Below are 16,820 nucleotides of genomic sequence, written 5' to 3'. Positions count from 1 at the left end.
TTCATCACGGTCCGTGAAACTCGGCTGAGCCCCCTTTCTCCCTGCTAGGTAGCACCGAAACAGAGTTAACCCCATCCTGGCCAACCGAGAGAAAATCCGCTGGTGCTCGTCCCTCGATTCCACCACGTCGAGGCTTGTCCTCCGGATAAGCCCCTTTCGTCGCCTTTTTTGTCCACTTTTTTGTTATCGACCGGCCACGTTCAAAATCCCAATTAGAATCGTCCTATTGTTTGGCCACGTGGTCCGCACGAGCCATCGCTGCACGAGCACGCACGCGAGCATATAAATACGTGTGATGGATCCTTGCCACACACACACGTACGCAAAGTTCGAATGTGTGCGCGCGCGTGTGTGTGCGTCGTGCACGCACGTATCACGGTTTCGAGTATGGTTCATTCATTGTTTGTGTCTTCAGGTAAGGTAGAGTGTAGATCGAATGTAGACGATCGATATGTGCCGAAGCGGAAGTGGAATCCTCTCGATGATCTGTCTTTTATCCTCGTCAACATCTGCGTTCTTTCGGAATGAGATCTCTCGGATTGGAATAAGTGGGTGAGACGTTGGATATTTTTTGCCAAGATTTTCCTTTTTTGTTTTCCTCTCGTGCGAGTAAATTTTGGATGGAGATTCTTATAGGATCGGTCAATTAATATATTTCTATGCAGCAAGAGAAATCCACGTTAATGATATTAAATCTTCCAAAGACTTTGGAATAATATCTTATCTTAGTTTCTTTAGGACTGCATCGAAACGAAATGTTTTTATAGCCAAGAAATTTTCCTATTCAGGATTCAATACGATTGTACTGAGAGGCATTTGTCATTTTGTCGAAACTAATATAAATATTTCCACGAAACTGTGATATAAACACAAGCAACTCTTGAACCAATAATGAAAAAAATTCTCTTCGCGGGGCTGTCTTCCGGGTAACAAGAAGAGGAAAGGATGAGAGTGACGTTACGGGGATGGCATGGGGGATGAAGAGGAGGAATCGAGACAAGCAGCGATAATCCGTCGAAATTGACACCGGTGTTCCCGGTGAGATGCAGATTTGATCTATCTGTCACGTTTGTCTGGAATATTAATTCTCGTTCGTGGCCAAGCTTTTTCCAACGATGGTTCTTCAGCCCCTTCGTTCATCCTCTCTCCTTTCTTTCTCCACTCTCCACACCTCTTTCTCTCCTCGTCGCTCTCGAGCGGCCAGCTCGTCTTCGTGGACCGCCCGAGGCGAGGCGAGAATTGCTTGCGAATTGGTTGTATCTCGGGGTTTCGAGGCTCTTGCAGCCCTTCTTCCGCTTCTCCCTTCTTCTTTTCCTCCTCGCTTTCACCCCGCGAGGAAGGAAGTCAACGAGGACGATATAAAAGTGATACACCGGCACTGCCAATACAAGCAACTCTCCTCGTGTTTTTTGCGGGATATTTTTTAAACTCGAGATACTTTTGTTTTTCTTCGAATCGTTCTCCTTGGAACGTTTGATTTTCGTTCGAGTTCTTTTTTTTAAATCGAAACAGTTTGCATCTGAATTCTTTTCGTTTCGTTTCAAAGATTGATGCAACGTTTTCTTGAATCGTTCAATCGTTCGTCTTCCAAGTTTGATCTGTTTAATTGTAGTTTTTTTTTTTTAAAAAGACTATTCTATTTGCAGATTTTCATTATAATTCTATAATTAATCAGAAGAATTTTATATTTGAATAATATTCGATATATATTCCTTCGTAATAAATATGTATGAATTCTATCTCTATTAACAGATAAAAACAATTAACGAATTTCTTTAAGGATGTATCCGTTCCATCCAGATGCAGTTTCTTCTTTACGTTTACAAAGACTGTTTCAGTCAGAATCTTTTTATGATATTAACAACAGTCACTTTTGGAACCTTTTCAACCCCTTAAGACACAATGACTAATAATGAATCAGCAAATTTTATCACAAGCCAAATATTACGACTTCCACGTGTCACACAACAATACATTTTCGGTATTCGCTCCCTCATATCCATTTATTTATTGTTATTTCTTTGCATCCTTCTCAAATGAAGACACACGGCAACATGCTTCTTTCATTTGTCTTCTTTCTGCTACAGTATCGACAAAGACAATTAAAGTGTCACTGGTGCAGACGAGAAAGTAACAACGTTTCAACGCACGAACCCATGAAACGTTTCAAAGATGAACGCGTTCTTTCTTCTCTCTCTCTCTCTCTCTCTCTCTCTCTCTTTCGAAGCACAATGCTCGAACCACCATGTAAGAATGAAGTTTGCTGAAGGCTGGACGCAATAACACGCGAACACACTAAGAAGAGCAATATTTTTGGCACGCGCGGGCTTTTGAATTTTTTGTTATTTCAACCAGAAGAGCGACGTTCTCCTCACTTCCAGCTTCTTTTTCTTCGCGTTTGTTTGCGGGCTAAGAGAGTTAATGGGCAATGTGGCTCGTTCTTGACGGTTGCGGTTGGACAGGGGAACGAGAAACATAAAGTCTTCGAGAATACGAATCGTGTTGCAAGTTTGCAGTGACCACGAGGAGTATGAAGATTGTTGTGTATTGGTGCGTGGGTTTATTTGAAAATACAAGGCTTTGATTCGTGAAAGATTTTGCAAAGTACAGCTATTGTGATTTTGAATTGTCTCTGATGTATAATTGACATCTTTTCCAGGTACAAAAATAATTGAATTATTTTTAAAATTGTTGTATATCGAAGAGTGTCGATTAGTGTATTTTAGAGATAAGAAATTATATAAGAAAAGGAGAAATGATGGAAAGGAAGCATTGCTTTATATTTTTACATGTAAAAAGGTTCGTTTTTTAAATATTACAATCTTGGATCACCGAATTAGGGATAAAGTAAAGAAAAATACTTGAAGTTTCAAGTTCCATAACTTTGTAGAAATCTGGCGAAAAGTGACTGAAAGAAAATTGGCTTAAGGGATCAAAAAGTAGAATGCTAACAAAGTTATTGAACTTTGAACATTTTTCAGTATTACCCGAATGGTTCTACCTGGATCGAGGATTGTGCAATAGCTCGATATTTTTCTCAAAACGATACTCGAAACGAAAAGTACAATTTGAATTGATACGTGTTTCGGAAGACTCGTAGAACAGAAATGTAAAATACGTAAATAAATAAATAAGTAAGAGTCAAATAGAGATCATAGCGAAGAAAATACGATAATTAAATAAGAAATTTTTAATAGATTAATTGAATGTAAAAAGAAAGATCATAGATAAAAAGGATATAATAACGTTATAATTGTATCCTTTAATAATTATTATTATTTAATTAACATATGAAATCAAATTATAAAAATTACAACGAATTACAATAATTATTTAGATCTTTGATCTAAATAATTTCAATAATATGCAAACATACTTCGACGATTCAAAATTCGACATCAAAAGTTTAAATTCACCAGTGGTTTACGATGAAACGTACAATATGGCCGTATACGAATCGTGGTACTCGCGATAGTGACCGACCGATTTTCCTCAGAAATTGCCCGACAAATTGGCCCACGCGACGTTTACGGGCAAATCGCTCGGAATGCCATTGTTTAACGACGATTCAGGCCCTGGTCATCCTACGAATACTTCCTTTCAACCCTTTCACGGAAGATTTCACACGAAACCTAGCTACCGTCAATCGGGAGGGACAGTTTCCACGAAATAATTTTCCGAATCCGGTATTCTCAATGCTCGTTTTTCAGACATGATACTCCTACACCCTTTATCGCTTCCTTCCTTTTTTAAGTTTTTCTGTACAATTCTTGCAGAATTGCGAACTAATTTTTTTTACACTATTTATTACGCGATGTACTCTACTAATCTATCAATCTTATTTTGTATAACAAATCTACAATTGCGATAAAAAATATATGCTCGCAATAAAAAAATTGATATTATGAAATAGTGAATTAATATAAATATTATTATATCGAAATAAATATATATTTGATCTGAAAAAGAATACCATTATTTTTGAACATTACGATTTATCTATTTATCCTTATCTTCTATCCTGTTCAAGATAGATACTTATAAATAAAATCCTAAATTTTTGTAAAATCTAATATGTTCTAAAACGATTGAAAAATTTGAAATGAAACAAAATCGAGGAAATTACTATGCCAAAAAACAAAAAAAAGAAAATTAAGATGCCACAAATTTTTGAAAAGATCATGTCGTCTATCTTTAGATCGGGTCCTTAATTAACAGAATAACAAAGCTAGGGATCCCAGACTAAGTGATATTTCTTCAAATAACACCGACCTACGCTCTCATGGGTCGAAGTCACATAGAAATAGCAACGACACGACGGACAAACTTATTCAATTCCACGCGTCTTCAAAAATCATCCGCAGCTCCGCCAGATTCCTCTCAAATCCAAAAAAATCATCGCATCGGATCTATTTCCATCCATGTCCTCTCCCCTCTGTGTGTGACAATGACAATTCTGAGTATCGAGCGACGACTATTTCCAGAATTTATTAATTATGAAACGATAATTGGTGGTAGCGGTTATTGATTATCGCGCTGGGCACGATTGTTCTCGTGATTTTCCATGCGGCCAATACCACACGTGGACGAAAATTTATTATAAAACGGTACAGTTCCGCGGAGGAGATCTTCTCGCTTTTCAAGCCGTGCACATCTGCCGTCCGTTACGTCATCGCACATTATGCGCATGTATACGGAGATACACACGTGTGTACACACGCATACGCAAAGGCCTTTAATCCAGAATGGCGTGTGACAATATTAAAATATCGATTAGCCAACGTATGCGGCGTATGCACTTTGTCCTACGTACAAGGGTTGCACTTAAAAGGGACAACGCGCGTCGCATCGTATCCAGGTAGATAGATAGATTGTGGGCGATTTTAATCAGGGATCAGATTATGCTTGTTCGACAGAGATTGACCGATCGAAACACGTCGAATAGATTTTATCTAACAGTCTTGTATCTCTTTCGCGATACGATTTATCGATTTTTCAAAGTTTTCCCTTTGTGTTCTATACATTTTAATTGGTTCCAAAACAATTCGAATGTAACTTGAAAAAAAATATAATAGCGCAGATATTTATCAATAAAAATAAATCTTTCAATAAAATCTCACGTGTAACAATCGCGAATAAAACGTCACGTAAATATAAAATCTAATATAAAAAAATACTGACGTATTCTTAATAAAAAACTAATAAAAACATAATTCGTACAACAATTGCACGCAAAAAAAAAAAAAAAATTGTCGATACGAATATCACGATCAATATTTTTATTAAACAGATGATATCTTCATTCTTCTCGAACAACGATCTTCCCATATCCGAAGCAATTCCCCGTATAAATTTCAAGTTTACAATGATTCCCATAATCGCGTCCGTTCCTTTTCACCTCGCCATTCGTGCCGGCAAGTGGAACTCCATAAATCATGATCGATGCGCTCCTCTATCGTTCGCATCTTCTCTAAGGGCGAACCATCTCTTCTATATATGTAGAAAGAGAGAGGAAGAGAGAGGGTGAGAGAGAGAGAGAGAGAGAGTGAGAGAGAGAAAGAAAGTGAAGAAGATCGTGGAAAATCTAAAGAAATAATCCTAACGGATGGCCGGCCGCTACGTTTGCATATGAAAAGCGTTCGCCTGTGAATCGATACACCTTTATTATGCCCGGGCACTTGCTTATCTTCCTCTTCGCGTCCCCTTCTCGCGAGGGAACTCGACAATATTCCTCGACTTCCGGTGAAGAAGGACCGCCCGAGGGACAAACCGTGAAACAATATGCCAAATTTTCACGGTTTGCCACTCTCGATGACCCCCTCATTTGACTCGTCGTCCCTTTCCTCGCTTTCTAATTCTCGGGGTCACGCGAGTTCGCACGACGAAAAGGTTCGTCGAATCGATGACGCGGTGAAAATTAAGCGGTTTTTCTTTTCTGTTTCTTCGCCGCTCCTTTCTTTTGTTGCCGTATATAAGCTATTTTATTCTACTAGTTTTGAAAAAATTTTCGCCGAACGAGGAAAGATTGTTAAAGGCGAAAATGTAGGTTTCGTGGATAGATTATAATTAAATTTTCTGCGTGTGAACAAGAATTTCCACGTTTTGTATTATCGATTATTCGTTAGCTATGCTTCTGATATTGATTGTGGACTTAATTTTAACACAGGAAGTTCATTCAACGTATTGTATTATTAGAAATTAGTAATTATTAAGATCTCGATAGAAATATTCGAGTCATTAAATTTTTAATACCTTTCTTCTTTCCTCTAGATTCACGTTTCTTATACGATATAACGTACAAGATCTCAGAAAGTTGGAGGATTTTAAATCTCTAATATATAAATTCGTTGAAATTTCATAATTTTTGAAGAACAAATTTAAATTCCTAAATTATGTAAAGTTTATCTTGTATCTTGAAACTTACGAACTTTGTAGAAATTAACATCGTTTTGTTTTTGAATAGATAATTAATCGCGATAATTTGAAAAGAAAACAACAAAAAAAAATAGAAAAATATGAAATGAAACGCGACGTTAATTACCATCATAGACAAATAATTTTTCCACCGATTTTCTACTCACCCTGAGAAGAACTTGTCGGAGGACAAGCACAACACTCGTCCATATTCGAAGCCGTCTCGACACGCAACGTTCCTACGCTGGAACGAGGTTATCCGCAACGAGGGATCACGGCATTTTCCCTCTTCGCCATACCGCGAGCATTTCTTACAGCGACGCGTAAACGCAAGCGTAATCGTGGTGAAAGGTCAGCGAGGCGGCGAAGAAAAATCCGTCGCCCACCCGGCAGCCTCGTTATTCTACTTAGCACCTTGTTACACGCGGCGATATGTGTTCCATTGTGTATTGTCGCGTGGTATATCCTATCGCTTTATGAACGCTGACGTCCCTCGAGTTGTTTCTAATTTAATTTAGGATTCATTGTTTACGTGTCCCATTGTCGCCGGCATCCGTGATTCATTTATTGAACATCGGTGATAGTCGCTTCTGCGTGTTTCACCTCCGGTGCGCGAATGTACGTGTGCGTATATACAGTTTCTCTTGAATAATTTTCAGCAATAAACGAAAGTGTAATTCGTTGATCTTAATTTTCTATGATATCTGTCGCTCGTATCTCCTTTTCGAAATACCAAATGCGTTCGTTACGGTTCTAGAATAGTTGTAGATGTAGTTTATGATTTAGGTAGATTAGATTAATATTAGATTTATACGACTGATAAATATTTTTGTTGAAAATTTGCTAAAATTTTATTTATACGAAAACAATAGAAAGTCGAATAAATCGAGGCCATCGTTTTATAATTAATACATGATAAATAAATCTTTTCGTTCAAATTTATTTTTATATTTGAAAAAAATTTAATTATATCAGCTTTAAGAACTAATAAATTATCGAAGTATCATTGATACCGTGGATAAAACGAAGAACCTGCACGAACTTTAGAATTTAAGATGTGGGGAAAGTTGCTTTTGTAAGATTTTAAGAAAATTCAAAAGAAGAGGAAACGATCGACAGGGACGTTCGTTTGGTGTAACAAACGATTCAATTTCGACGTTGGAGAGGACCGTTTAAGAAACTTAAGTAAAACGTAAGAGATCTTATTTAGAAAAGGTTCGGCTTTAAGACTTCAGACTTCCAGACTTCCTTCGACGACAAAGATCTCTCCCTATCTCGAACAGCCATTTAATTAGCTTTTATTTTTCCCAGATCTTTTGTTCTCCGACTTTTCTTTCCATTGCTAAATCAGTCAGTAACAGTATAATATGGGAAACGATCTAGAACTTCTTAATTTTTTTCTTCTGTTGGAAAACTTACCGATTCGATTAAAATTATTCCTTTTAAACTAACCGTGAATTGTTTGTCCGTGGAAAATTTTTTGAATCGATGCCGAAGATAAAATAAAATTGAATTTATATATTTATAATTCTGATGATTATAAAATACAATCATTGAGAAATCATCGAGAAACACTGATCGTTAGTATCGATCGATGATATCGCTGTATATACACAGATCAAAATCACAAACAGGCAAAATCGAATCATAATTTCTTTTCTTTTTAGAGCCTCGATTTTCGATATTTTCATGCAACAACTTTTGATCAATTTTGAAAAATCCATAATTAATCTCTACACTCGATCCGATCCTCGCTTAAAATAAAAAACATCTCTCGTTTCTTCAACGTTTGTCTCGAGGCATAAATTCACTATAAAATCACCCCCAACATCCTGACCCATCACCAAGCCACCAAATATGTTCCTTCGCGTCTCACTTCGCGTCAAGCAACGAGGGATCATCGCGACGTCTGTTCCTCTTTCTTTCCATCTTTCTTCTGCTTCTCGTCCTCTATCATCCTCCGCCACGAGGAGGGTCGCCTCGAATTAATAAAATCCTTACCAACATCCCCAGCATCGCAGAAAGAGCGTCTCCAGAGCGTGAAAAATGGCCGAAAATCTGATATTCCGGATTAAAAACATTGAAATTCAAAACCAGTTCCTCCTCGTGGTCGTCTACGGAGCTGGAGGTAGGGTCGAGAAGTCGTTAAGGGTCAGTTTCACTTCACGGCTCGAACCGATCCCCCATTCGCCTCGAGCCACCCTCTCCAACCCCCCTCCCCCCAATCCTCGCTTCTTTCCGAGGATATTATTTTTAAACCCCCGCGTGGCCGCAATTTGACACAGCCGCGCCGTTTGAATTTCGAATTCAATCGGCGGACCCGATTTCTATCCCGATTCCACGAAATTAAGGGTGCCTCGAAAATTGATAGCCGACCGACATCTATACGTGGGTCGAACACGCGTTAGACACACATGTTCCGCGATCCTGTCCCTCTATAATTCCCGAGATTTTTACCCGAGTTATCATATATCATAGCGGTTCACGGTAATCTTCTGGACCGTTTGACGCAACTTATCGCGCAAGTAATCGTTCTGAATGGTGTTGTTTAGGCTTGTTCCTCGAGGGTTGTTTCTCGTCTTTCGACGTGACGTTAAGCAGGCTTGCTTTACCTGGAAGAAGATCAATTCAATGTCGTTGGATGAAAAATGTTTTCCTATGTTATTTAACGCGTAGTTTTAAAATAATACTACTTCGTGCTCGTTATTAATATTATTAATATTATTGAGTTTTGAACGAACGAAATTTTATGCATAAGAAGATCAGAGAGATTGATTTTGAATCGATCCGAGAAACGAAAGATAATAAGACGAACTTTTCCTCTGTCAAAATATCATTATCAACTTTTATGTGAAAAAAATTACGTTATTATCTTGGCAAAGATTGGTGGTTTGAATAGAAGATAGACGTTGAAATTATAGAGGCTTTGAAATTGCGGTCCAATTAGCAGGATTATGCTATAATTACGTTCTAATATATTTGAGGTAACGTACGTTGCACTTCCTGTCTTTAGAACAGTTCACAAGATACAGCGCATTGAAAATTCAAAGCAGCCAGGATATACTACATATATATATATATTGATAGAACTACTCGCAAGAGCATCAAGCTCATTCAACGATATTTCAAAAAATATTAAAAGATGAAAGAATACGCGTCTTTTCCTTTATATACCATACAAAAGTATAAAAAGTATAAAATAAAATTTTCTTTTCAATCCTAAACCGAGCTCTCGATCGAATCATCGTTCATCAATTTCTTTTCAATTTCCTACCCGAAATTTAAGTGATTAAAAATGAACTCTTCGACTTATCATTAAACGGCTAATCGATACACGACGCGCATTCAAACTGTTTCAGAACCTCGATGGCTCCAATGCTCGCAATGCTCCAGGAGGCTATCCTCCGCCTGGGAGTTGCTGCAGCACGCGCAGAGCGTGCACGGTGCCAGACTCTACACCTCCCCTTCATCGTCGACGAACTCGTCGTCGAACACTCCAGCGCCGAGTCCGCCGACGCCTACACCGACGCACACCCACCACCTAAGCCCGCCAAACCATCTGAACCTTAGCACCAAGTCCACGGGAAGCTCGTCCGCGGGTAACTCGTCGGGCGGGACCAACTCGAGCGGTAGCAGCGGACGACAACAACTACAATCCTCCGCGTCCCTGGTCGGCGATCCGCTTCACAGTTTTCTAAGGCTACCTCAACACCTCGAACGAAGCTTCCCGCCCATGTTCAGGCCCGACTTCCTGGCTCTGAATCCACTGGCAGGGTACAGAGGCCTCCAGGAGCTGCAGACCGCGACCCGGAACCTTCAAAACCTAGGCGATCCGCTCAGAGGTATGGATGGTCTGAACCTTGGAGACCCGTTGGTCCGCAGTTCGTTGGATTCCTTGAACAACGCTCGAAACTTGGCAAACCTGGCCGAATTGTCGCACGGTCGTGGCCTCGCCGGCCAAGCTCACCCACCCCCACTAGAGACCAATCTGGATTTTTACTCGGCGCGCCTAAGGAGCCTCGCTAATCCGTCCTTAGGCGCGGCTCCACCCAGTAGCGGAAACTCGACGACGAATACCAACCCACCCGCCCCTGTACCACCCGTACCGGTACCTAGCACCACCGTCCAGCAACAGCAACAGCAGCAACAGCAACAGCAGCCACCCACGCAAAATCACAATCAATCCGTGGAACCACCGAGCCCCGCGTCCAACAACCAGACAATTCTGCCGCTCAACAATCATCAAAAAGAAAACTCGCCACCCTGTTACAGTCAAAGCCCGGTCGGCCATCATAATAACAACAATTCGACCGACAGCGAGAAAACCAGCCCGCCTGTCGCTCTCACGCCTATCATCGCCGATTCCGCGTCGGAGACCATCTACTTGTGCGAGGTCTGCGACAAGAAGTTCCGTTTCCAATCGAATCTCATCGTGCATCGAAGAAGTCACCGGGACAAGGAGAGGCAGTATCAGCAGGATAACACGCAGGATGGACAGACGACGCCGACCAGGTGCGAGGTTTGCGAGATGGAGGTTCCAAGCTTCGCGGAATTGAGGAAGCACATGAGGAAGGAGCACCAAGAGAACCCGCCCAGTCCTCAAGGTAGCGTCGAGACCGCTCCGGACGACGGTTCCAGTTGTGACGAGAACATGGATCTCGACGAGGCTGTGAAAAACGAGCCCAAGACGGAGAGGGAGGACACGGAGGAGAACATACCGGAAGACTTGAGCACCACTCAAGGGCAAAGCGGCGAGGAGAGCGGCGGGAGAGTGGAGCAGAAACCCGTCAGCCTGGTCGGCGATCTGATGGAAAAGTTCGGATTAAGCAACATAGCGCAGTACTCGGAGGCTTACAGGCAGGCGTTGCAAGAGAATCACCGGGGCGTTTTCATCAAGACGGAGCCACCATCCAATCTCACCAACTCTCTCAACAACAACAAGGAGAAGGACAGCGCGTTGTCGCCCACGAATTTCAATTCCTCGACCACGCCTAACATATTCTCCGGTCAGGGTTTTCCCAGATCCTCGGGGCCGGACTTCGGCGGTCTATGGTTACCCAGCCCCCATTACCTGGAGAACAATGAGTTTCGCAAAGTAAGCAAGGCCACCACGTCCAATCTGGCGCTCCAAGGTTTGCCCAGCCCTCTACTCAAGAAGGAACGAACAGGGAGAAACGACACGTGCGAGTTCTGCGGCAAGGTGTTCAAGAATTGCTCGAATCTGACGGTGCACAGGCGGTCTCATACAGGTGAGAAACCTTACAAGTGCGAGCTGTGTTCGTACGCTTGCGCGCAGAGCTCGAAGCTGACCAGGCACATGAAGACCCACGGTCGACACGGTAAGGACACGTACAAGTGTCGTTTCTGCGAGATGCCTTTCTCGGTGCCCAGCACGTTGGAGAAGCATATGAGGAAATGCGTGGTCGTGGTGCAGCAGTGTCCCAAACTGGGGATGCCGTATCCCGCCAGCCAGGACGAGGACTCCTCGCTGAGTACCAAGGACCCTTGATCTTGGAACGGAAGCCTACCGCCGATCCCGCCATTGTGGCCTCACAGGCCACCTTACCCGGTGTACTGAACGGGGGATCATCTTCCTCGGGAGTGAAACAGAGAATCTTCGCGTGAAACGCGATTGATCGTGCACGCGACCACTCCGGAGAATCTTGTTGAAGGTGAAATATGTCGCCTCTCGGGATTAGGAGAGGCGGTAGGTCGGTGAATTGGCAGCAACCATTAGACAGCAACGACCTGGAAAAGGTCACGATAATGAGTATCATTGTGTAAAATATGTGGAACAACGAGGAAGCGGGAAGGCCGAACGGAAAGGCCACGACTGAACATCCTTTCCACAGAGAAAAAGGATTCAACGAACGTGGAGGAACGTGGAGAAAAGGCGATTTAAAATTGAAAAGCAAACGAATGGTTACCACTTTTGCGAGTCTCAGCACAGCTATTCAAAGTATATCCTTATAAATAGTTATAAATAAAGACGCTATAAATATGAATATATATATATATATAAAGAGTATAAATATATAAATATATAAATATATATATATATATAAATATAAATATAAATTGCGAGAGAGATAAAAGAAAGAGGAGAATTATACAGAATATAAATATTATACATAGGATAATATGGAAATAGTAACTTTATTATCGCATTTGAAGATTATTTATTTAATATAACGATAGATATATATATAAATATATATATATTAACGCATACTATATAACGTAATATATGTATATATGTGTGATGGAGATTGCGCGCGTGTATATGTATGTACATTACGTTATATGATATGAAAGAATTTGCAACCACTCTGTATGTATGATGTTTAGGGGGGCAAAAATCGAGGAGATGAGGGCATCGAGGAGTGATCGAGAAGGGACGAAGGGAAAATCTTTTTTGTACATTGCACCGACGACGTCGCGCCCATTGAAATTTCATGTTGACGTCTCTTTTTGTTTTGTAAAAAATAAAAAAAAAAAAAAAAAAAGAAAAAAGAAAATGGAAAGGAAACGTGAAAAAGAAAATTTCGAGTTATTCTTTTCCTCGAGGAGAAGAATCGTTTATAAGCGATTTCAACGATATCCTCCGTGTGTATATAAAATCGAGAAACATCGATATTCGAAAACCTCACCCCCAACTCTTGGAAAACCCCAACGTTTATCGATGATTAGGATTCCTAATTAAGGAGAAACGCGAGAGTATTTGAAATACGATTTAATTGTGTACAGCGAATGTGTGCGCTGAGTTTTCTTTTCTTTTTTATAGATTTTAAGATCTATCCTCGATCCTATGTAAAATGTATCATAATACATTTGCCTATTATTATTATTATTATTATTATTATTATTATTATCTATTATTATTGCTATTTTTATTATTGTCTATTATTAATATTATTATTGTCATTATTATTGTCTATTATTATTACATTATTATTATTATTATTATTATTATTATTATTATTATTATTATTATTATTGCTATTATTATTATTATTATTCATTGCCACTATTATTAACGCGGTTACAGCTACTGTAAGCGCTGTCTTCATTATTTTATTCCCGCTATTATTAAATTATTATTGAGAAAAGATGTTTTACGTGGTTAAGAAGATGCCAAAGTTGTTTAGGTTTATCGGCGCTATATTATTATGATCGTCGACTCGAGATGTCCGTCGAGTGATTTTACCCTCGATGCTGTTATTGTTTTCATGATGGCGCTATGTTAAACGGATTAAATTAGGCGCCGATTATTATTAACGTATTCGACAGCTGATCACAAAAATTTATTTATTCCAAAGTGTTGTCTTTCGTCATCGAATTAATTCGCATAATTTGTTTAAATTCTAAGTAACGTAAAGTATTTATATTTATTTTCATTTCTTATAAAATATTGATAAAAAAGAATTTGGTATATGCAAAATTTAATAAAAGACTCATTATATCTTTATCGTATAAAATATCAAATCGATATCTGATGCCTCAATTTTTTAAATAAATCTTCTAAGATCTACAGATATGCTATCTATGAATTACTTTTTTTTTTTTTTTTAAGATGAATAATAATTAAATTTTTCAAAAATACAATTCCAATTTAGATCTGGATTTAATGAGAACTGACATCTTATTTTAGATAAAGAATTAATTTGATCCTGATTCGACGACTACAGAAGTGTAAACGGTATATAAAAAGAAAATACTAATACAAAAATAAATTCAAGGAATTATCAGACGAAAAATGTGATTAGCTTTTGCATAAATTGTTGAAGAGAAAATCCTCGACGGCCATTTCCAGTTCATGAAACACGCCGACGCTATAATTATTAGCGCATTTGTTCGTTGGTTATATTTATTGTCGTCGCGGATGACCGGATCGCGCGCGGCTTTCGCAGGATCGAGGCCATGGATCGTTGATCCTGCGAAAATCGTGGCTTCCACAACGCGATGCGCCCTAACGACGGTTGATCACCCGTTTTTCCTTTCTCTTTTCTCCGTTATTTTCATTAGAAAAACCCGAAGACTGAGGTATTTGCGTTATTGTACTCGCGCAATTATTTTTTTCTTTCTACTTTCCATTAAAACAAGCGTACCAGTTTCGTTTCCTATACGTCCATTCGATTTTTTTCGTTTTATTACTTTCCCTTGCCTCGTTTTCCAAAAAAAGAAAAAAAAAAAAAACGTCTCGTTGTAAACGTTTTCGAAGAGGACTGTTCCTAAATAAAAAAAAAAAAAGATGATCTAGGCAATAAGATAAAGTATAAATCGGATAGTATGCGTGCGTGTGTTCCGTTGAAATTGCGTGCAAGAGGTAAATCGAACGAGAGATATTTCACGATTTTTTCCGATGGTATGCATAAGCGTTATGTACGAACATGTGTGCGAGTAAAATAAAAAAAAAAAAAAAAAAGATGGGATTAAAGGAGAAGAAAATGGAAAAAAACTCATATCAAGATAGTTGTCTCGGTGTTAGACGTGTACGGCCCTAGGTAAAAGGCAAAATGAAAATAAAAAAAAATGAAAATCTCGTTATCTAGTTAAAGAAAAATAAAAAAAAAAAAAAACGTTTGTTAGATTGATTCTGAAAATACGTACATGCCAGGCTCCGTTTATACGATATATTGTAAATATATGGCACTGCCCGTAGCAAAAAAAAAAAAAAATGAAGGAGACGAATACAGGGAGGTGGAGAACCGGGCGGAGAATAAGGCAGACGAAAAATAATCGTCGGTGAACGTGAGAAATAAATAAATAAAAAAAAAAAAAATCATCGTAGTAATATTAATTGCATCAATCTCTTTCGTAAGCACGAGAACTCGTCGTTTCGTTCATCGTTTTTCATCGTTATGGAATCGTTCTATCATCCATTTTAATGAAAAAAAAAAAGAAAGAAAAGAAAAAGAAATCAGAGAGAAAGAGATAGAGAAAGAGAGGAAGGGAGGAATAAGGGGAGTGTTGGATCTTTAGCCCTGCAGAAACATACGGCGCAGAGTAAAATGGTTGTAGAAAATAAAATCCATGAAACGATGGTACGAAACATGTAGTTTGGTTCCAAAGAAAAGTTTCTCTCGTCTTTCTTATTCGAATTCATCCCACATAGGACCAAGTTCCCTGCCTCACGAAGCGAACATAGGAAAAAGAAGAGAACACAATCACACACGAAAAATTTTCACGGCGGACGATTCGATCTGGGGGACACGAGGGCGGAAAAATTAGGCGAAAGTGAAATCTTCGATGAAATCAAAGTTTCCTCTCTTTGTGGATTAAAATTGATATTTCTCGTGTCGTTTCTCGCGTCTCGTCGTGTCCCGTCGATCGATCTCTAACGTTTCTTACACAGGGTAAACCTTCTTAAAATGGTAAAAGATATTCCCAGATTAAAAAAAAAATAATAATAATAATAAATAAATAAACGAAGAACAGAACGTCGGAAATATAGCGAATTGAAGTATCTAGACAGTTAAATAAAATAAAGGTAAATAAAGAAGAAAAAAAAAATAAGAGGTATTTCCTATAATATAGTAAGGGATGGAAAAGTCACACGCAAGATGAACGCGAAAGCGCAGTAAGGGGTTGAAAATAAAAAGTGTCGGTAGCAGGGAAATTGGGTTTTTAGTATGAAATATTCTGATCCAGGGTAAAAATAATCCGAAGCTCGGTTTCTAGATACGGTAAGACTGGGTTTTCGACCTGGCAAAACACTTTGGAACACTTTAAAGAAAATAATGAAAACGGAAAAAAAAAGGAAAAAAAAAAAAAAACCGAGGATCGACATTAAGGCAATACGAGAAAGCAAGGCGTCTTCGGGCAAAGTCTGGCCAAAGATCGCGATACAATCCTTTGACCAGCTTTCCCACGGGGATGTCCGTAATTATAAACATAGCAGATACGGTGTATGTCTTGTGCGATTCAAATAAACTACATTGTTTTTAAATAACTCGTGTCGCATCACTTTATATTCCTGATTATATTTTCGATCTTCATCGAGCAATTCCTTCCAATTGTTGTGAATTTTTCCTATCACAAATCATTTCCTACTCGCAATCATTCAATGTGATAACAAAGATTTAATATTTAATATTGTTCGATAACTTTGAGAAAAACATTAAAATAATAAATTTTAAGAAAATACTAAATATAAAGTGAAAATTTGTGTATTTCCCTCAAGATTAGTGCATTATATTTCTAATTTATTATTATTATTATTATTCGATTTAATAAATTATCAATCTTATTTTAATAATTTTCAATTTTTATAAAACACCCGATAAAATAAAATCGCAAAATTATCAGAGAAGAATCCTCTGATTCTTATATCTTCTATTCTAAATTATCGCGATTTAACAATACTACCAGTCGAGGGGTTAATTCCTATCTTAGTAATGATTTTG

The 16,820-nt window shown here is 38.8% G+C and overlaps 1 protein-coding gene across 1 annotated transcript in view; it reads left to right on the top strand.

Moving 5' to 3' along the window:
* The window catches only part of Cph (BCL11 transcription factor chronophage), a 44,212-nt gene extending 27,846 nt beyond the window's left edge, over window positions 1-16,366 (top strand). The window contains exon 3 of the mRNA XM_086915256.1: window positions 9,774-16,366. Coding sequence (XP_086771382.1) covers window positions 9,774-11,923 — 2,150 coding nt within the window. The 3' untranslated portion in view covers window positions 11,924-16,366. The remainder of the gene's footprint in view (window positions 1-9,773) is intronic.
* The last annotated feature ends 454 nt before the right edge of the window (window positions 16,367-16,820 follow it).

This window comes from Apis florea, unplaced genomic scaffold (genome assembly GCF_048593485.1).
Source record: "Apis florea isolate Af1SG1 unplaced genomic scaffold, ASM4859348v1 contig_20_pilon, whole genome shotgun sequence".
Taxonomy (NCBI): Eukaryota; Metazoa; Arthropoda; class Insecta; order Hymenoptera; family Apidae; genus Apis; species Apis florea.
This window is presented reverse-complemented; position numbering and strand designations above follow the sequence as displayed.